At 54.6% G+C, this 21,102-nt stretch overlaps 1 protein-coding gene across 1 annotated transcript in view; it reads left to right on the top strand.

Moving 5' to 3' along the window:
* The window catches only part of HIC2 (HIC ZBTB transcriptional repressor 2), a gene marked incomplete at its 3' end in the record, with an annotated part of 28,606 nt that extends 8,314 nt beyond the window's left edge, over positions 1 to 20,292 (top strand). The window contains exons 2-3 of the mRNA XM_080820985.1: positions 16,609 to 16,706; positions 18,468 to 20,292. Coding sequence (XP_080677111.1) covers positions 16,681 to 16,706; positions 18,468 to 20,292 — 1,851 coding nt within the window. The 5' untranslated portion in view covers positions 16,609 to 16,680. The remainder of the gene's footprint in view (positions 1 to 16,608; positions 16,707 to 18,467) is intronic.
* Between the last annotated feature and the right edge of the window lie 810 nt (positions 20,293 to 21,102).

Below are 21,102 nucleotides of genomic sequence, written 5' to 3'. Positions count from 1 at the left end.
AGAGGGGCCAAGCCATAGCTGCATCAGGTGCCCTGGGCCACCTCTGGCAGGTGCCTTTCTCACCTGCCACTAGGCTCTAGGTGGAGGTGGGTTGAACACTGAGTTGGGTTGTCCTTTGGCTGTGGTAGGTGAACCTGAGTGCCAGAGGGGTGCAGGCAGGGGAGAAGACTGTTTCCAAAGTCCCACATTCCATGCATGTGTTGATGCTGATAAGGGCAGCAGGGCTGGCTTAGCTGCTTTGGGCAGGAGGGGACTTTGACTTCATGCCCCCAGCAGGCAGCGAGCTTGCACATCCTGCTTCCTGCAGCACCCCTCCCCCACCTCCCCCTCTGACCACCTCTGCAGGGCCTGCACTCCGGGGGCCCACAGCGTACAGAGGCCCAGCTTGTTCCCAGAGCGTTGCCAGCTCTGAGTAAGCAGGCCTTTGGAGGTCTTTCCAGAGTTTCTGTTAGTCCTGCAGCCTCTTAGAGTATTTGGTGAGCAAGTGTGATTTTGGGAAGAATGCGTCTCTGCCTCATTTTCCTTGCCTATAGAATGGGTTGTTAGAAATATTTGAGCTAGTGCATATCAGCTGTTTGCAGAGTGATTTGCAGACCTCTGGGGTCCCCAACCCTTTTCATAGTACTTAGAAGTGACTGGCCTTTGTTCTGTGTAAAGCCATGGTGGGTGGTGCACATCACCCAGAGTTGTGTTCTCCACTGGTGGTGTTCCAGACAGAGATGGCCAGTGTTACTGAGCGTCCTAGGGAGGCAGTACAGATGACTGAGGAGTAAATCTAGACCCTGGGGTGCATGTCTTTTTAGTATTAGTGACAAAATGGGGAGTATGCATGACTCATGTGAAGCAGAACCATTGTCTCCAGAAAGCCCTTCACAGCTGCTTGGGCTCTACTCTGAACTAGCTGCTTTTTCTCACGGAACATTGTTTTCAGTTGAAAAAACGACTGACAGATAAGGTGTGGTTATTCAGACTTGGAGAATTTGCCCAGACATTTTCTCAGATGCGGATGGTGAGCTTTGCCACTTCAAGGAAAACAACTGACAATGTGTGTTGCTGGTGCTAGAACCCTCACGGGAAGATGAGTTTTGGAAAACTCCTCTCCATCACTGTGAGCCTGACTTAGCCTTCACTGATAAGATCAGCAGTGATACTAACACATGGAGTTTTTTGGTGTCCTGTAATGAAATGTGATGACATTTGGAAGATCTATCTGATCAACTCAGTGAACCAAAATTTTCCAGATGACCAGTGCTTGATGTTGCACAACCTTACGTAGTTAGGAGTGCAGCCTAGACCACTGGATTTTTGCGTAACTTAATGTGAGATAGTCATGGATACAATTTCAGAATCTCTATTGCAAATTATTTATTTATTTATTTATTTTTAGATTAAAAAAATCTGTTTGATAGACCAAGCATGAGTGGTAGGGGTGGGGACGGGATGCAGAAGGGGAGAGAGAAGCAGACTCCCTGTTTAGCTTGGGGCCTGATGGGAACTGGATCCCAGGACCCTGAGATCATGACCTAAGCTGAAGGCAACATTTAACTGATGGAGCTACCCAGGCGCCCCTCCGTTGTAACTTTTGAAAGACCACCACTTGTTGAATTTTAGTGTAATGTCAATGAAGAAGGGCCACACTTAGTTGAAAGGATTATTAAAATACTCCTCTCTTCTGGGGCACCTGGGTGGCTCAGTGGTTTAAGGCCTCTGCCTTCAGCTCAGGTCGTGATCCAGGGTCCTGGGATCGAGCCCCGCGTCGGGCTCTCTGCTCATGCTTCCCTTCCTCCTCTCTCTCTCTGCCTGCCTCTCTGCCTGCCTCTCTGCCTACTTGTGATTTCTGTCTGTCTAATAAATAAACAAAATCTTAAAAAAAAAATACTCCTCTCTTCTATCTGTGTAAAGAGACACTTCTTCAGAGACCTGAATCAAAACCACGTATCCTAATAGACGAAGTGTAGAAACAGTTACAAGAATCTAGCCGCTTCTGGGACACCTGGGTGGCTCAGTCGGTTGAGTCTGCTTTCAGTTTGAGTTACGATCTCAGAGTCCTGGGATTGAGTTCCTCATTGGGCTCCCTGGTTGGTGAGGAGCCTGCTTTTCTCTCTGCCTCCTGTTCCCCCTGCTTGTGCATGCTTTCTCTCACTGACAGATAGATAAATCTTTAAACACACACACACACACACACACACACACACACACAAGCAACTGAGAGAATCTAGCCACTTCTATTAAGCCAGATGTTAAAGAGATTTAAAATGTAAAATGGGCGCCTGGGTGGCTCAGTCGTTAACCATCTGCCTTCAGCTCACATCACCATCCCAGAGTCCTGGGATCAAGCCCCACATTAGGCTCCCTGCTCCGTGGGGGGCCTACTTCTCCCTCTCCCACTCCCCCTGCTTGTATTCCCTCTCTAGCTGTCTCTCTGTCAATTAAATAAATAAAATCTAAAAAAAAAAAAAAGACAAATGCAAAAATATAAAACTCTTCTCATTAATATTTTTTAATTTGGGGATTTTTCCCCCCATAAAAAAATGGTATATTTGTTAATGTTTTTTTGTTGTTGTTGTTTTGTTTCTAATTTTTTTTTAAGATTTTATTTATTTATTTGACAGAGCTCACAAGCAGGCAGAGAGGCAGGTGGAGAGAGAGGGGGAAGCAGGCTCCCTGCCAAGCAGAGCACTCAATGCAGGGCTCGATCCCAGGATCCTGAGATCATGACCTGAGCCAAAGGCAGAGGCTTAACCTACTGAGCCACCCAGGCGCCCCTCTAATTTTTTTTTTTTTTAAAGAATTCATTTATTTGGGGTGCCTGGGTGGCTTAGTTGTTAAGCATCTGCTTTTGCCTTCGGTCATGATTCCAGGGTCCTGGGATTGAACCCAGAATTGGGCTCCCTGCTCAGCAGGAAGCCTGCTTCTCCCTCTCCCACTACCCCTGCTCATGTTCCCTTTCTCGCTCTGTCTGTCTCTGTCAAATAAATAAATAAAGTCTTAAAAAAGAGTGAGGGTGAGAGCATGAGCTGGGGAGGGAGAGGGAGAAGCAGACTTCTGCTGAGCAGAGAGCAGGTGTGGGATTCTGAGATCATGACCTGAGCCAAAGTTGGATGCTTAACTGACTGAGCCACCCAGGCGCCCTGTTTTTAATTTTTAAGTGATCTCTACACCCAGCTTGAGGTACTAACTCACAACCCCGAGATAGGAGTCACATGCTCTACTGTCTGAGCCAGTCAGGTACCCCCAACATGGGTTTCTTACTGCTGTTATAAATCAAGTTACTGTGTTTTTTTTTTTTTTTTAAGATATTATTTATTTATTTATTTGACAGACAGAGATCACAAGTAGGCGGAGAGGAGGCAGAGAGAGAGAGGAGGAAGCAGGCTCCCCACCGAGCAGAGAGCCGGATGCAGGGCTCGATCCCAGAACCCTGGGATCATGACCTGAGCTGAAGGCAGAGGCTTTAACCCACTGAGCCACCCAGGCACCCCTCAAGTTACTGTTTTAATTACCAGATTGTCTAATGTGCTAAATAGAACAGTAACATGGGCTATATAAACCACATGAAAGTTTGTTGGGCATCCTAAGTTTGAAGAAAGTGATCAACAGTTTCGAAGTGCTTGAGGGGAGAGTGCTGGGCAGCCTTCTTCCTTTCTCATGACCCCATCTTCACTGACTGCTTCTCCTCTCACGTATTATCCGCTCTCTTCTCTGCACTCCTCCTGCCTGGCTGGCACTGCTCCTGCCTGGCTGGCATTTGCTCACCTTAATACACCATGTACAGGGCCTGTTCCATGCCCAGTGCCACTGTGGGACACAGGGTCCCTCACCTTGGGAGCCTGGTTGGGGATCGCCGTGGGCCGAGGCAGAGGGGAAGTGCACAGAGGGAAGCAGCTGGGCAGCTGGTTCTGACATGGGGTCCTGGGAGAAATGCAGGGCTGGCTTCGCAGGGGAGGGGCACTCAGGCGTGATGGTGGACCAGATTTTCTGCAGAAGCACCGTGCAGGCCCGGCTGGAGTGTGGACTTTATCCAGGCATGGGGAATGCATTGAAAGCTTTAAGCAGGGGAGTGACTGGATGAGACTGGTGTTTGAGAAAGATAACTCAGGGTTGATTGGACTCAGAATTGGAGCAGAGGCTGCAGAGGGGAGATGTGTGCTAGACTTCGGTATTTTCCCTTAGAGTGGCGTTAACTGCTCTTCCTCCCCTCTAGTCCTTTGGAGGGTTCCTGGGATTTCCCTCCTGTTGGGTGAGGCATGCCTGGCCTCCCAGGTGTGGAGACCCTTGCTTCTGTTGCTTTCTATTTACTGGGGCAGAGTGATAGTTTCTGGGCTTCTCCCATGGGACCGAACCCTTTGAAGCCCTTGTCGCCATGTTTGCCTAGCTGTGTGGCCCTGCGGTGTTTTGGGGGAGTGGGTGTCTCTGGGTCAAGGGATGTGAGGGATGCTCAAGTGAGTGTCACACAGCTTTAGTCTCTGGCACCGTTCCCTGTTTTCTTGGGGCTCCTGCACAAAGCATGCCAGCTTCCTCGGTTGACTTGAAGATTGTGCTCCGGGTTATTTACAAACATGGTAGCGAGAGAATATAAATTACCTGTGCACACATGCAGATGTAGTGGGCAACATGCACCCTGGCTTCCCCCACCCATGTAAGAAGTGGCCCCTGGGGGAGACTGGGTGACTCAGTGGGTTGGGCCTCTGCCTTCTGCTCGGGTCATGATCTCAGGGTCCTGGGATCAGGCCCCGCATCGGGCTCTCTGCTCAGGGGGGAGCCTGCTTCTCCTGCTCTCTCTGCCTGCCTCTTTGCCTACTTGTGATCTCTCTCTCTGTCAAATAAATAAGTAAAATCTTTAAAAAAAAAAAAAAAAAAAAAAAGGAAGTGGCCCCTGGACACCCACCTGTGCTGCTCCCTAGTTCCCTGCCTCCCTCCAGGAATCATTACTCTTTTGAATTGAGGGTTAACCATTCCCTAGCTTTTCTTTGTCGCCTCCCTGGGCTTGTCGGGATCCTTGAACAGCGGGTGGCTGGGTTTGGCCGGGTTTGGCCAAGTCTGCCCTTTGTGCTCTCAGAATCAGCCACTAATCTCTATTTTGAGATTCATTGAAGTGCTGGGGGTAGCCGTGGTTTCTGCCATCCTGTCCCCTCTTGGAGTGGTCCAGGGTGGTGCTGTCCTCCATTTCATCGTCCAGCCTGGTAGTGGGGGCTTCGGGGATTTTCATGGGAGGGTCTTTGTTGCCTCCTGAGTAGCCCTGTTTTCACCACACGGCGGGCTCCACTTCTCCAGGCGGATTACATGCCTGTTCAGTTTGTTTTCTGTCTCTGAAGCTGGTTTCGTAATGCTACACAGTCCTCCCAGTACCACTGAGACTCCATTTGAAAAGTAGAGGGACACTGGGAGTGTGTTTTCCTCAAGTCCGGGTGGATCTCTGTCCAGTTCCCTTTTTTTTTTTTTAATTTATTTATTTGTTAGAGAGCGAGCGAGCGAGCACAGGCAGACAGAGTGGTAGGCAGAGGCAGAGGGAGAAGCAGGCTCCCCGCCAAGCAAGGAGCCCGATGTGGGACTCGATCCCAGGACGCTGGGATCATGACCTGAGCTGAAGGCAGCCGCTTAACCAACTGAGCCACCCAGGCATCCCTCCAGTTCCCTTTTTGAGCTGTTGGCCTCTCCTTTGTCAGACCCTTCAAGATACCCACTGGGCATGTGAGACCTCTTCTGTGAGATGCCACACCTGGAGGCTTTTTAGACACAGGGGCATAGAGGGTGAGGTTTTCTATGGAAGTTCCCTAATTTTATCCTTAAAAATGGATTCTTAAAAACAACTGGGTGCCTGTGATGTTTCTAGTCGACATTTTTTTTTCTTTTTTCATCTCCAATCTTTGGCTATAGTTCCTTGAGCCATTTGTTTGAGAGTTGGGGGGTTTGATCTCACTGGAGCCAAGGCGGCTTGTCCCTCAGTGCAGCAACTCCCTTAGACCCCCTATTCCGGATGGCCTCGTCTGGTTTCTCCTTGGCTTCCTTCCTTTGACGTGCCCAGCTGGCTGCTCTGGGACCCGCTCAGGCGTTGGTGGAAATGTATCCTGTTTGTACCTCACCTGCCACTCTGAATTTTCTCTTCTCTTCTGGGCTTGCTTGATATTGGAACTTCTCTCTGTAGAAGTACCAGCTAGCAGGTTGTTGTTATTTTGGGTGCCAGACACTGATTTTTTTTTTTTTTAAGATTTTTTATTTATTTATTTGACACAGAGAACAAGCAGGGGGAGCAGCAGAGGGAGAAACAGGCTTCCTGCAGGGCTCAATCCCAGGACCCCCAGATCATGACTGGAACCGAAGGCAGATGCTCAACCGACTAAGCCACTCAGGCTCCCTGAGACACTGATTTTTATGGTGGTTTCTAGGTTTTCTGTAGGTTCCTGGCAGGTCTGCGGAGTTCTCTGTTCCAAGATGGACATTACATTCTGGGTGTGGCCATTTTGTCCTGTCAGTGCTCTGCCTTTTTTTTTTTTTTTTTTTTTTTAAAGAGTTAGTTTGTTTATTTGACAGAGAGAGATCACAAGTAGGCAGAGAGGCAGGCAGACGGAGAGGGGAGAGAAGCAGGCCCCCTGCTGAGCAGAGAGCCTGATGTGGGACTCGATCCCAGGACCCTGGGATCATGACCTGAGCCAAAGGCAGAGGCTTAATCCACGGAGCCACTCAGGCGCCCCAGTGCTCTGCTTCTTGTCATGTGATTATTATTATTAGTTGGTGGTTCAGGGAGATTATTTCCTGACCTGGGTCTGCTTGCTAATGAGGACCAAGACTGGGCCCTGCTCCCCATCCTGAATGTTTCTGTGCCCTGTATCATATTCAGGTACATTGTACAGAGGCAACTCGTGCAGTTGTGGGTTCTTTACAGATGGACATACTTGTGTAACCCCAGGCCCCCCCTTGTGAGTCTGTTGAGTCACCCCATCTTCCCCCGCTCCTCCCTCGCCCTTGGACTTGTGCTGCCTGCTTTCCAACTTACATGAATGGAATCACATCACATAGTCTCTTTTGGGCCTGGCTTCTTTGGTCAGCAGTATGCTTAAGAGACTTGTCTATGTGCGTGTAAATCAAACTGTGTGACCTCGCCAACAAAATTAGCTATTTTAACCTATAAAAGGCACATTTGTATGGTCCTGTGCAGATGGTCAGTCATGCTCATGGCTGGCTAACAGCCTCAGTACCTTCAGCTCTCCCCTGTCTGGTAGATGTTGGGCTCCTGTGAGCAGGGCTGCTGTGCACATGCTTGCCTGGGTTTTGGTGTATACCTTGGAGTGTGTTTTCTGGACCACAAGGTTTGCATGTTTTCATTCTAAAATATTACCTTTCTCTTTCCTCCTTGGGAAATACTCTTTTAGTTTTCGGCCATCTAATTGAAGCTTCATCTTTACTGTCTGGCATCAGGTTTTGTTTTTCTCTAATTCCCCTTTGGGTGCTGTCGCTGTTACCCTGGCCAGGAGGGTCATGTTGTGTCATGGGGCAGGGCAGTGTTTCTTGCCGGCTTGCCTTGAGAATTCTGACTGGCCTGCAGCAGCCATGTGGGTGAAGGGTTGTCAGCTGCCCTTTCTTGGGAAGGACTGCCCTACATTGAGAGGTGTTTCTTCCTGCCCCCTGCTTTCTTAAAAATGTTTATTTAGGGACGACTGGGTGGCTCAGTCACTTAAGCTTCTGCCTTCATTCAGCTCAGGTTATGATCTTAGTGCCCTGGGATTGGGGCCCATGTGGAGCTCCCTGCTCATCAGGGAGTCTGCTTCTCCCTCTGCCTCTCTCTCTCTCTCTCAAATAAGTAAAAACAAAACAAAAACCCTTGAGATTTATTTATGTTTGAGAGAGAGAGCACGCGCCCACCAGCACGAGGCAGGGAGGAGCAGAGGGAGAGGGAGAGAATCTTAAGCAGACTCTGTGCTGAGTCTGGAGCTGGACATGGGAGCCTCGATCTCATGACCCTGAGATCACAACCTGAGCCAAAATCAGGAGTCAGACGTTTAACTGATTGCGCCATCCAGGTGCCCCTCTTCCTGGTTTTTGGTCATGAAATGTTTTTTTGTATGACATCACAGTGATAGAAGATGGTAGGAGTTTGGGTTAGTTTTGTTTTGCTTTAATTCTTTTAAGAGTCCTTAGTTGGCATAAGAAATTGTTAATTGCTAAGATTGATTTTGAAATTGTGGAGTTGGAGTTTCTTTACAGGAGCCATGGGCGGGCAGTTGTAGCACTGTGACTCAGCCGTGACTCCGCTCTCTGCCTCTGGGACTTCGTTATCTCATCTGAAGCGTGTCCCCCGCGGCAGGTGAGATATTATGATAGTCTCTTGCAGCAAGCTACCCAGGCTTTCCAGGTGCCCTTTTAGCTCCTTGCAGGTGGAATTTCCACCTCTTTACCACTGTGCCGTGCTGCTTGTCTCCTCCCTTGAGGGCTCTGCCTGCCTCCCAAATCCAGCGCCCCCTGCCTTTGGCCACATCCATGTCTCTGCAGATGCCTGGTAACCAGGCTCCACCTCTGTCTCACATTCCAGGTCCACCGTTGTTGGTTGTTTTTTATTTTATTTATTTATTTTGTTGTTGTTTAAAAAATTTATTTATTTGAGAGAAAGAGTGTGCACGCATCACAAGTGGGGAGGGGGCAGAGGGAGAAGCAGACACCCCACTGAATGGGGAGCCCTACATGGTGCTCAATCCCAGGATCCTGAGATTGTGACATGAGTTGAAGTTGAGTGCTCAACTAACTAAGCCATCCAGGTGCTCCCGAGGTCCATCGTTTTTATTAATCACTCTGGGCTCATTTATTTGGGAAACGATGTCTTCCCTTTGGGAGCTATCTACCTCTCAACACCCAGTGAGTGAGCGTTTGCTACTTGGAGAGCATTGGGCTCTTGGGGCAGTAGAGAGCTTAGAACCCACCTTAGCGCTTCCCAGACCTGAATGTGTGTGCGAGTCCCGGGAGGTTAGGATGCCAGTTCTGGTTTGAGGTCTGGAGTGAGGCCTGGGCAGCTGTGCTTCCTGCGAGAGCCAGGGTGGGGCTGCTGTAGCTGCTGGTCTGTGCGCCGTGCCCTGTGATGAGCCAAACCTCGGGGAACTAGGGCTCAGGGCTGGGGCCTCTCTGCCTTCTGACTGAAGTAGCTCCTGGGTTTTCCCTGGTTCCTTGCCTGATGGGAATGGCAGATGTTCCCTGCTCTGCTCTCCTGTTGGCCGACCCTCCCCGTGGGTGCTTCCTTGCCTCCAGGCTCCTGCCCTGTTGTTGCCAGAGAGCCTCTCACCAGTAGCTCAGGCCCTTCCCAAAGAGTGGGGAAGAGTCTGGAAGTGAGCATAGTTTTTGTAGTAATAATCATAATCTTTTTTTTTTAAGATTTTATTTATTTGACAGAGACAGTGAGAGAGGGAACACAAGCAGGGGGAATGGGAGAGGGAGAAGCAGGCCTCCCCTTGAGCAGGGACCCCGACATGGGGTTTGATCCCAGAACCCTGGGATCATGACCCGAGCTGAAGGCAGACACTTAACCACTGAGCCATGCAGGTGCCCCTGTAATAATCATAATCTTAAACTGCTATTCCCCTTCTTTTGAGTAGTGCTCACCTGCCTCTCCCCAGTGGCATTTATGGCTTGGCCTGGCCGGGTACACTTGCAAGACCTCGCCCTCTGGTGGCACCCTGCCCTGTGCCTTTTTTGGTGCCAGGTAGCCCAGTCCAGTTGCAGGCCCCCAAGGCCATTTTGGCCTTACTTCTGGTTGGCTCCAAAGCCGGGAGTGATGGGAGGGGGAAGACCCAAGGCTGCCCTAGAGAAGCAAGGTTTGCAGGCTGTGCAGTGTTCAGCTTCCTGCCAGGGTTCTCCTTGCACCAGCCCTTTCTCATGGTGTTGGGTTACCCAGGAGCTGGCCCACCCCTCAGATGGGAGTTGCACAAGATGAAGGTGGTCAACCCTGGCCCATAATGGGCAGCATGGGGTCTTCTGTGGGGCCTGAAGCAATTTCAGGACAGACTCGGAGTCCGGCTGGGGTGGATACACCTTCCCTTGCTGTTCAGAGTGAGCCAGTGGGTGGGCAGCAGGGCTGGCCTGAGGGGCAGAGAAGGATGCCAGCGCTGGGTCCCTGATGATTATATCACCAGTGCACTGAGTGGAACCCAAATGTTTATTTCGTAGAAGCTGCGTTGGAGGGAGGGCTGGGCTCCTGGCATTCGGAGAGCCTGTTGCTTTCCAGGAGGATGGTCTGGGAGAAGAGCCAGGAGCTGCTGGCTGGCATCCAGGTCTGGGCTAGATTACGTGGCTGGGCTTGCCCAGAGCACTGAGTCCCACCCACCATCAGCCAGTGCCTGGAGGGACAGGCCAGAGAGGTCATGGAGGCCAGGGGTGTTCTCAGAAGAGTAGCAGGCACAGCCTGGGCACCCAGAGCAGCCTGCCTACTGGAGGTGGGGGGGGGGCACCTTGTCACTTGAAGCCCCAAGCTTCTCAATGGTCTCAGGTGATGAAGGAGTTGGGGTGACCTTATACACTGAGGTCAGGAGAACGCAGCCCCCTGAGGCCCTGCTGTGATGGGCAGGTGGGTGGTGGTGGGCAGGGGGAGATGAAGGTGGAGCTGGAGACTGAGACCCTCTTTCTGACGCATGGAGGGGTGTGCTTCTCTAAGTGGCATCTCTGTCCCTGCCAAGGAATGGGAGGTGTGTAGTCCGTGGGCTAGGGAGGGTCTGACATCAGCTTTGGACCAGGCTTTGAGTCCTCATTCTGCAGCCTGCTTGTTCTTGTGACCTTGTGCAAGCTCCTTAACCCCCAGTGCTTATCTGTCCCTGGAGGTGGCGATAACACCTCGGTTTTCCCCAGAGGGTGGACTGAGGCAGGGTGTGGTGCTGCCTGGGTGGGTGGGTAAAGGGGAGAGAGGCTCCCGATGGAAAGACTTGGTGGAGGAATACAGAGAAGAGAGATGTAGAGGGAGCGCCTGGGTGGCTCAGTTGGTTGAGCAGCCGATTCTTGACTTCAGTTCAGGTCGTGCTCTCAGGGTCATGAGATGGAGCCCCATCTCGGGCTCTGTGCTCAGCAGGGAGTGTGCTCGAGATTCTCTCTACCCCCTACTCCCCACTTTCTCTCTTTAAAAAAAAAAAGAGAGAGAGAAGAGGGATGTACAATAGGACTCCAGGCCATTGGGCCAGGGGAATGCAGTCCTGGGCTTCTGGCCACACAGGGCCGGTTGGTGGCTTGGGGGCTGGGCCTTGGGCTCTGGGCCTTGGGCTCTTCTGGATCCTGCTTGTACCTTCCAGGTTGTCTCCGCCATGCCCTCAAGCTGTTCTTTTGCAGCTTGGGTGGGGCCAGGCCTTCAAGGACCTGTTAGGGCCATACCTGGAGTACCAGGTGACCATTCAGGTCAGATGTGACTAAGGGCCCATGCTGACCTCAGGTTCAGGCTTGGGGGCACAGTAGCCAGCATGTTTAGGACCCTCTCTGACACAGAAGAGCTGAACCCCTGTGGATGTGGAAGCTGCCTTGTGGTTGGCTGTACCTTGCCCAGCACGGCCCCTCTGCTTGGCATGCTTTGTGTCTCCCACCTGGCAGTGGAGCTCTGGCTGGGTGATGGGTGGCCCAAGTTTCCTGTGTGACCATTACTTCTGGTAGGTGTTCCTTCTAGGAGGTCCTTAAGGAGATAAAGTCCTGTTGGGTGCTTTGGAGTGGGCCCCCCACATAGCTCCAAGACTCCTATGGGAAGACCTGCTCAAGACAGTGAGGGAGGGCCACCAGAGAGGGAGGTGGGATAGCAAAAGTTTCTAGGAGATCTGGGTAAAGAAGCTGGCCCAGGGAGGGGAGGCACGTGGGCCCCCTTTCCCTGTCCTTCACCTTTCTAGGGCCCACCCTTCTGGTTGGGAGGGAGGTGGAGAAGTTTGTGATATTGGGAGGCCTTTCAGTCAAGGTGCCCACAGTTGCCTCTGGAGTGGGGAGGGGTGCTTGTTCCTGCTTGTAGGAGGCTAGACATGGGGTAGAAAGGACAGCATTTTTTCGGGAGCGTACTGCTCGGGAGGGTCAGGAGTGCACCCTGTGCCACCACATCTTGGGTTTGGCTCCTGGGTGGGGGGGGGGGGTTGAGGGGGGGTGGAACGAGCTACTCTGTCTCCAGGAGGGATGCAGGCCCCATAGAGGTGAGGCTGTCAAGTCTGGTCACCAGAGGGCACCACTGGAGGTTGAATGACCAGAACAGTTACCTTTTTTTTCCCCTTGATTTTTAAGTAATCTCTACACGCAATGTGGGGCTTGAACTCACGACCCTGAGATCAGGAGTCCCCTGCTCTTCCGACTGAGCCAGCCAGGCGCCCTGGAACAGAGCAGTTTTGAATGCCCAGGCCTCCTGGAGCCCAGGCTCTGGATACAGTGGGTGTCCACACTAAGTTGGGGCAGTTCCCATCAGATAGGTGGTTGGAATTGTTCTCCTGGGCTCTCTGCTTAAGCAAAGATCACTTTAATTTTATGTAACTGTATTTTTTTTAAAGATTTTATTTATTTGTTTTGGTGGCAGGGAGAGCACACACAAGCAGGCTGAGGGAGAGAGAGTGAAAGAATCTCAAGCAGACTTCACGCCAAGCATGGCATGGAGCCTGACTAGCTTGATCTTACGACCCTGAGATCATGACCTGAGCGGAAATCAAGAGTCAGATGCCCAACTGACTGAGCCACCCGCCCCAAAGATCACTTTGGTTTTAAAACCTCCTCTCCTGGCGTTTAAAAGGCTGGGCCAGAGCATGCTTTGCTTTTTGTGGCATGCTAGGAAAAGGGGCCTGGAGGTTGGCCCCATTCTAGCCTTCCCATGAGCCCTTGAAGCTGTGTAGACTGCCTGGCATCATGGGCAAATGGGGCTCCTTATAGGGCACTGTTCCAGGAGGCCATGGGTCTGTGCCTCTGCCATCCTCATTGGCTTTTCGGCTGGGGTGTTTTTGGGGGACAGGGTGGAGTCATCTTAGGAGTATCCTTGGCCTTGGGCTTTGACTACCTATTGAAGATCCACAAGGGCTGCCGAGCCAGCATGGAACCAGGAGGGACACAGATTTGTTCCTGTTGTGACCACTCTGCCCTTGAGAGTTTCTTCCTGTGTGCCCAGGCTGTGTGAGTGATAGCTGGTCAGGAGCTGCTGAGAAGGGCATGTCTTGTGGAAACCACTGTTCTTTATCTCTTTGTTGGAATTTTTTTCAGTATGAGGTAAAATTTATATGCAACTTGGTACCCAAATTTCAGGTAACCCCTTGAATTTTGACCAGTGAGACATCTACCGTAACCCAGACTCCTACCAAGATAATAGAGCCATGTGCAGCCCAGAAAGTTCCTCATGCTCCTTCCCAAACAGTGTTCACCTCACCCTCTACAGGGTCTCCTAATTTTGTTTCTACCACGGACTAGTTCAGCCTTTTCTAAAGCTTCAAATAAATTGAATTGTGCATCTGTACTCTTGCATGTAAGGTTTTCTTCACTTAATGTCACAATTTTGAGATTTAGCCACATTTGTGCATCAGTTCTACTTTTTTCCCCCAGGATTTTAAAAGTAATACAAGATTATTTTTAATTCTGAATATTACAGAAACTTACAGTTTTCCTGTACTTCTACTCCACACTCTCAATGATAATCTCATTTATTGATTGGGCGTTTGTGCTGCCAAGATACTTCTTTCCATAGGATGGCATTGCCTGGTCGGGCCTTTCATGCCGATAGTTGAGGAGGTAGACAGGTGCAGGGAGCTTGGCCAGCTCTCCCGGCTCAGCTCTGTGGGCCTGGCCTTCACTCAGTGGGTGTGTATTTTAAAAGTCTGGGGTGTCTGGGCCTGGACCTACCCTCACCCTCAGAGTGTGTGTTGGGGGGATGCATCTCTGGCTTTTCTGTGGCAGGGACTTGGAGAGGGAGAGAAGGACATGAGAATTCAGCAGAGACCTATGTGGTTCTCTGTGTAATAGCCCAGCTCAGGGCGGGGCGGGGGGGGGCACCTGGGTGGCTCAGTGGGTTAAAGCCTCTGCCTTCGGCTCAGGTCATGATCCCAGGGTCCTGGGATCGAGCCCCGCATTGGGCTTTCTGCTCCGTGGGGAGCCTGCTTCCTCCTCTGTCTCTTCCTGCCTCTCTGCCTACTTGTGATCTCTGTTTGTCAAGTAAATAAATAAAAAATCTTAAAAAAAAAAAAAAATAGCCCAGCTGGGTAGGTAGACCATTTTGTAAACAAGGACCTGGGAAGGGAATCCAGGTGTTACAGCCAGGTCTGTCTGTTCATTCTCCCTAGCTTCTGTGTTCACGAGAAGCCGGAGCTGGCCTTCCCCAGGGACTGTGTTCCTGCTGCCCTTCCCTGGGGTTGGCCTAGCCAGGGTCTCACCCTGCGCGCCCCGCCCCCGCCAAATGGGCTAGGTCTCTGCCTCAGAGGAGGACCTGATGATCCCGTTGTCCTAGATCCTGGGCTCCTTGGAGCCAGCGCTCCAGCGCACAACGGTTCTGAGCTGGGTGTGGATCCTCAGGGCTGATAGGCACGCTGCCTGGGCCTACTGCCAGGGGGCTGCTGGGTGCCAGGAGCTGGTGCCAGGCGGTGTTCTTATCCCAGCCTGTGGGCTCCTGCCAGGGCTGGGCACCAAGCCCCTGTACCCAGTGGGGCACTGCGCTGCCAGCTTATGGGGCCAGCCCCCACTGTCCAATTTCTAGTTACGGGACACCCTGCCTCCCTCCTTGGGGCTGTGGCCTCTCAGGCATTGGCTCCTCTTTCACCTATACCCGGTGTTGAGCTATAGGGTAGAGGATTCCCTGTTGTTACTCTTCTGCTGGGAAGAAAAGAGCAATGTTTTGTAGGGGTCCTGGCCTCGTAGCAGTGGGGCGCCCCCTCCCCTGTGGTGAGGTTAACATTTTGTGACTTACAGAATGTGGCAGAGGTGGCCCACGCGTGGCCCGGCCTGGCGTGGTGGGAGGCAGGTATTGGTGGCATCCTGCTGGCTGTGAACTCCCAGCAGGCAGGCCTGCTGTGGCCCCACCCGTGGAGGGCACCTCGAAGGCCCCTCTGCCCTGTCCTGTGGAGTCCCTATGGGGAAACTGGGCCGCAGGCTGTCTGATCCAGCCTGGGAGACCTTGATCAGTCGCCCTGCCTTCCCGTGGCTGGTGAAGTGGGTGGCAAGGCTGAAGCAGTGGGAACCTGTGGAAGCCCCCGAGTCCTATTCTGCTCTGGCTTTGCGTGGTGGTCGGTGGTTGTGGGCCTGATCTCTGACGAAGGCAGGTAATCCCTAGCTGCGGAGTCTGGTACAGGCTAAACCAGGGGCCACTGTGTGGACGCTGTGCCCTGGCAGCGATTGGGTTGCCCTGAGATCTGGTGGGGAGTGGGCAAGGGGGCACAGGGTCATGTGGCGGGCATCTGGTCGGCTCTAATGCATCGCTGTGGCTCCCTGTTCATTTTTCAGGGTTGCTCTCACCAATGCTAAGGTGGTCTCTGCCTCCCGCCCCTTCCTAGCCTGAGTTCTACTCTGTTCTGCTGGCCACCTTGCCACCTCTGGTGTCACCTGGCAGGAGAGCCCAAACTCTCTACATAGGCAAGGGATCCAGGCCTTCATTAAATGCAGACGCAGATGCTCTCAGGCCTCTGGACCAACAGGGCTGGTTCTGTTGCCATCTGGGTCATGAGGGGGATCCTGGACCAACCATTCCCCGCCTCCTCACTTCCCATACCCTCGGGCCACCCCAGGAGAAGAGAGCTGTGCTAGGGGCCAGAGAGACAGCTGGCAGGCTGGAACTGAGGCCTCCCAGCCACCCCGCACCCCGGGTCTGGTCACATTCCTGAGGGACCTGCTGAGCCTCCCTGGCCCTAGGGGTGGGGGAAGGGCAGGCAGGGATGGGCTCCAGGCCGCTGCAGGCCTCCGCCCCCACCCTTGGCTCCATTCCAAGGGAGCCCAGGCTAGCCGAGTGGGGTGCAAAAAGCCAGAACCTCAGGATCCCCCTCTCTGGGACCTGTGTCTCTGGGGTGGGTGGGGGGCAGAAGGAGACCCTTCGCATCTGGCGGCAGCTGCCAGCCCCTTTGGCGGGCTGGTATTGAAAGGCCTGGCCTACAGAAACTCCTGTGAGGGGAGGCCATGTGGTCAGACTGGGCCAGGCAGGAGGGGGCTGGGCCCTCTGGGCAGGGAGGGGGTGGCGGGAGCAGATCTGGAAGGGAAGGAGGCAGGAGAGCCAGAAGCGGTTGAGACTGGTTCTTATAAATAGCCTATTGCACTAGGGCCTCCAATTTTGACCTTTTGTTATGTAAATGTAACCAGATTGAGAAGGGCCTTGCCCAGGCCTCCTGCCACCATGCCTGCCTGCCAGGAATTATGTGCCTGCCAGCAGCTCCCCTACAGGCCTAGGTAGCCCTTAGAGTGCTCTAAGTCTCCTGGGTGGGAGGACAGTGTCAGCCCTGCTGAGCTCTCCAGACCTGTGACCTTCCCTGCCACTGGGCCTGACTGTTGCTGGGCACTGTGGCTGCTGTCCCCTGCCTGGCTGCCCCTGGCGTCCCAGCCACAGAGACCCCAGATCTTCCTGGGAGCGAGGGGCCCTAGGACCACCAGGTGCCTTCCTTTCACTCTTCCTCCTATTCTCCCTTGTCTGTCTGTTTGGGTGACTCTGTCCCATCTTCTCCTTCCCAGGTGACCAGGCATTGATGCACCCCCAGGGAGGCCACGCGCTCAAGGAGGCCACCCCCGCTGGCTGCTGCTCACATGGTTTCTGGGCCCCTGGCACTCCGGTAGGCTGGGTAGGGGGAACTGGCAGGATGGAGCGGGGGGGGGGGCGGGGGGAGCTTGGGGGAGGGTTAGCTGGGCCGCCCTCATAGCCCTGCAGTTCTCAGCCTGGTCCTTTGTGTGCACACAGTGTTGGGTAGCATGGAGGGGAGGCTGGGGCCCAACGGCCCTCAGCCTGCAGAGGAGGGGCTGCTGTGGCTCACAGGCTCTTGGGAGGACGGGACCTCCTACCCTTGGCCTGTCCTCTTTCTAGCCTGGGAGCACCAGGTATCCTGAGTGCTGGTGGGGCTAACACTGCATTTCTCTGAGGCTGGGTGTACCATCCAGTGTGGAAACTGTGCATCAGACTCTTTGTCCTGCCTGGCTGGCTGAGGGGCAGGGGGCAGCAGAGGGTAGGTTCCCTCAGGACCCACGCTCTATCTAGCCTCTGAGCCCCCTGTCTAGCATCAGGCCCTGAGTGCTAGCTTGCAGCTGTGTCTACCCATGTGTGTTCACAGTGAGTTCTGAGGGTGCCTTTGGGGTGTACGTGGGTATTAGGGTTTTCCTCTGTCTTTGCAAATAAGGGCAGGCATGGGGCAACGGGGCGTGGGAAGTGTTTGTGTTACAGGAAGGCATCGAGGGTGTGATCTCTCTAGACTGCCCCAAGGGAGGCAGGACTGGGCTGGGTACACTGGTAGTGGCAGAGGAGTCCCAGTGGGGCAAGGCTCTGAGCAGTCACTTTCAGAGATTGAGCCCTGAGCCAGAGGACATGAAAGCACCCTTGTCAGCTGCATGGTACAGAGTTGCCTTTGGGAGGGTGCATGTCCCCTGAGGGGCTGGAGGGAGTAGGAAGCCACACCTTTGTGCCTCAGGTCCTGCTGCTTATTTGGGTGGGTGCCTGGTCAGAGCACCCCACTCTCAGTGACCCACGTGCATGCTGTTACAAAGCCCACCTGTACGGTTCCCGTGGGGGTCAGAGGCCTCTCTCTGTTTATTAATGACGTCAGTTAGTGTCTATGCTGGTCTGGCAAGGCCCGGTGGTGCCAGGGGCTTGGTCAGGCCCGATTTTCTGCTCTGCATATTGAGACCTGGGCTGGGGTGCTCAGGGCCCTCCTGGGGGGTGAGGCGCTTGTGGGATGGAAGCAGGCACTGGCAAGGGACTGCGGCTGGACCACAGTGTCTGCAGGCAGGACTGTGATGTTGGCAAATCTGAAAGCTTGGGAAGCCATTAGGGTTTGAGAAGCACCCAGAGCAGGGTAGAGGTCACAGGTGGAGGCTGCTTATTTGATTTGGCCCATGTGGTATTTAAGGAAAAAGGACCTTTATTTGGCATTGGGAGGATTAACCTGAAAATCTCAGTTTCTAGCTTGTCCTAAAATTTGGGAAGTTTATGCCCATGTGGGAAGTGAGCCCACCTGGGAACTTCTGCTCACCTCCGTCCTTACTGCTTCCCAGCACCTCATGGTCCACTGCTTGTCATTTTTGAGTCCCCTGTGGGCTCATGGCCAACTTCTTAGCGTGGAGACGGTGCCCTGGGCTGTGGAGCCAAAGTTACAGCCCATTTTCTCTGTCAGCATCACGTGACTATTGTCCTCTGCTTCTGTATACATGGGACCAGAGCCCCTGACCCTCTTTGGGCAGCATGAGTTCCCATGGGTAGTGTGAGTTCCCTCCCTGGGTCCCATGCCCAATGAGGTCCCCCCTGAGCACCACCACAGCCCCACCCTGTCAGGCCTTGCCTGGGGCTCCTGGGTGGCTAATGCCCATGCACCTATTCTTGCCTGCAGGTGGTACGCGTGGGCGGGGCGTGGGGACATGGGGCCCGACATGGAGCTGCCCAGCCACTCCAAGCAGCTCCTGCTGCAGCTGAACCAGCAGAGGACGAAGGGCTTCCTGTGTGATGTCATCATCATGGTGGAGAACTCCATCTTCCGCGCCCACAAGAATGTCCTGGCCGCCAGCAGCATCTACTTCAAGTCCCTGGTCCTGCACGACAACCTCATCAACCTGGACACAGACATGGTCAGCTCCACGGTGTTCCAGCAGATTCTGGACTTCATCTACACGGGCAAGCTGCTGCCCAGCGACCAGCCAGCCGAGCCCAACTTCAGCACTCTCCTCACTGCCGCCAGCTACCTCCAGCTGCCCGAGTTGGCAGCGCTCTGCCGCCGTAAACTCAAGCGAGCCGGCAAGCCCTTTGGCTCTGGACGGGTGGGTGCCTCCGGCATGGGAAGGCCACCCCGCAACCAGCGGCTGTCCACGGCCTCTGTCATCCAGGCACGGTATCCGGCGCTCGTGGACGGACGCAAGGGGGCCCACACCCCCCAGGAGCTCCCCCAGGCCAAAGGCTCTGATGATGAGCTCTTCCTCGGAGGCTCTAGCCAGGAGGGTGTCCATGGCCTGGGCCGGGCCGTCTGTCCAGCCAGCGGGGAGGCAGGCCTGGGCAGCTGCAGCACCAATGGGAGCAGCGGGGGCTGTGAGCAGGAGCTGGGCCTGGACCTGTCCAAGAAGAGCCCACCCCTGCCCCCTGCCACCCCTGGTCCTCCCCTGACCCCTGATGACCCGGCCCAGCTGAGTGACAGTCAGCATGGCTCACCCCTCTCAGCCTCTGCCCCTCCTGTTGCCAATAGTGCCTCTTACGCTGAGCTGGGGGGCACCCCTAATGAGCCCATGGATCTGGAGGGGGCTGAGGACAACCACCTGAGCCTGCTGGAGGGTCCCGGTGGGCAGCCTCGGAAGAGCCTGCGGCACTCGGCCCGTAAGAAGGAGTGGAGCAAGAAGGAGCCCAGGGTGGGGTCCCCCTTTGAGCGGAGGGAAGTGGGGTCCAAGGGCCCCTGCCCGGGGGAAGAGGGTGAGGGGCTAGGGGACAGGGTTCCCAATGGCATCCTGGCCAGCAGCGTTGGGGGGGGTGGTCCCAGTGGGCCCTACACAGAGCCCCCGTACCCCTGCAAGGAGGAGGAAGAGAACGGCAAGGACGGGAGTGAGGACAGCGGGCAGAGCGGGAGCGAGGGGGGCAGTGGCCATGCCGGCACGCACTACATGTACCGGCAGGAGGGCTACGAGACCGTGTCCTATGGGGACAACCTATATGTGTGCATCCCCTGCGCCAAAGGCTTCCCCAGCTCCGAGCAGCTCAATGCCCATGTGGAGACACACACGGAGGAGGAGCTGTTCATCAAGGAGGAGGGTGCCTACGAGACAGGCAGTGGGGGTGCCGAGGAGGAGGCCGAGGACCTGTCGGCGCCCAGCGCGGCCTATGCGGCAGAGCCCCGGCCTTTCAAGTGCTCGGTGTGTGAGAAGACCTACAAGGACCCAGCCACGCTGCGGCAGCACGAGAAGACGCACTGGCTGACACGGCCCTTCCCCTGCAACATCTGCGGCAAGATGTTCACGCAGCGCGGCACCATGACGCGTCACATGCGCAGCCACCTGGGCCTCAAGCCGTTCGCCTGTGATGAGTGCGGCATGCGCTTCACGCGCCAGTACCGCCTCACTGAGCACATGCGTGTGCACTCGGGTGAGAAGCCCTACGAGTGCCAGCTCTGCGGGGGCAAATTCACCCAGCAGCGCAACCTCATCAGCCACCTGCGCATGCACACCTCCCCCTCCTAGAAGCCAAAGACCCTTCTCCCCGGCCTGAGGCTGCCCTCCGCAGACCCACCCTCGGGAGCCTGCCGAGGGAAGGAAGACGCGTGGAGGCTGGGCGGGAGGGGCCGGGACCCCCAAGTCCCGTGGGGGTGGCTCCTGGTGGCACCCGCAGCCAGCCCCCCCCACACCCAGAGCTTTAATGGACAGTCTGTACCAGGGCAGCGAGAGGAGGGAAGCCGATGGGCCCGAGTTCCGAGTGCGCATTGCTGGTGTGCAGTCTACCTCCCGATTCCGCCCCGGCTCCCCGGGAGGGCCGCTGCAGAGTCTGTGGGAGTGCGTCACAGGGGTCTCGTTGGGACCTGGCCCCCTTCCTGCAGGCCGGGTCCAAGCAGGGGGCTGTGGGGCCTCCCTCCGCTGGGGAGGAGCAGGGCTGTCCCGTGGCCAGGGGCGCTGTCTGTGTGCGTGCACGAGTGCTTGTCTGTGTGCGGGCCACCCTGGCTCTTTGGGGAGTGGTGCTGGAGGGAAGGGGACAGAGCCCTCCTTCCTTGAGCCAGGGGTCACTGCTCACTGGCACTGGGACAGTCGGGGCCCCCACCGCCTACCTCTCCACAGCTAAAGAGCCCTCTGGGCCTATGTTGCTGTTATTCCTACTGATCTGTTCCTTTTTTCTTTTTGAATTTTGTTTTTTAAACCAAAACCAACAAGAGTTTATTTTCCTCCCGGCCCCTCGGGGCTGAGCCTGGGTCTGCAGACTGAATGTACAGGGGCAACTGCCCCTCCCGCCCCCGCCCGGCTGCGGGCTGAGGGGTGCCCACCCCTCCAGGCCCCAGAAGC

Source organism: Martes martes (genome assembly GCF_963455335.1).
Source record: "Martes martes genome assembly, chromosome: 13".
NCBI classification, from domain to species: Eukaryota; Metazoa; Chordata; class Mammalia; order Carnivora; family Mustelidae; genus Martes; species Martes martes.
The sequence above is the reverse complement of the archived record's forward strand: the minus strand, read 5'-3'. Positions and strand labels throughout refer to the sequence as shown.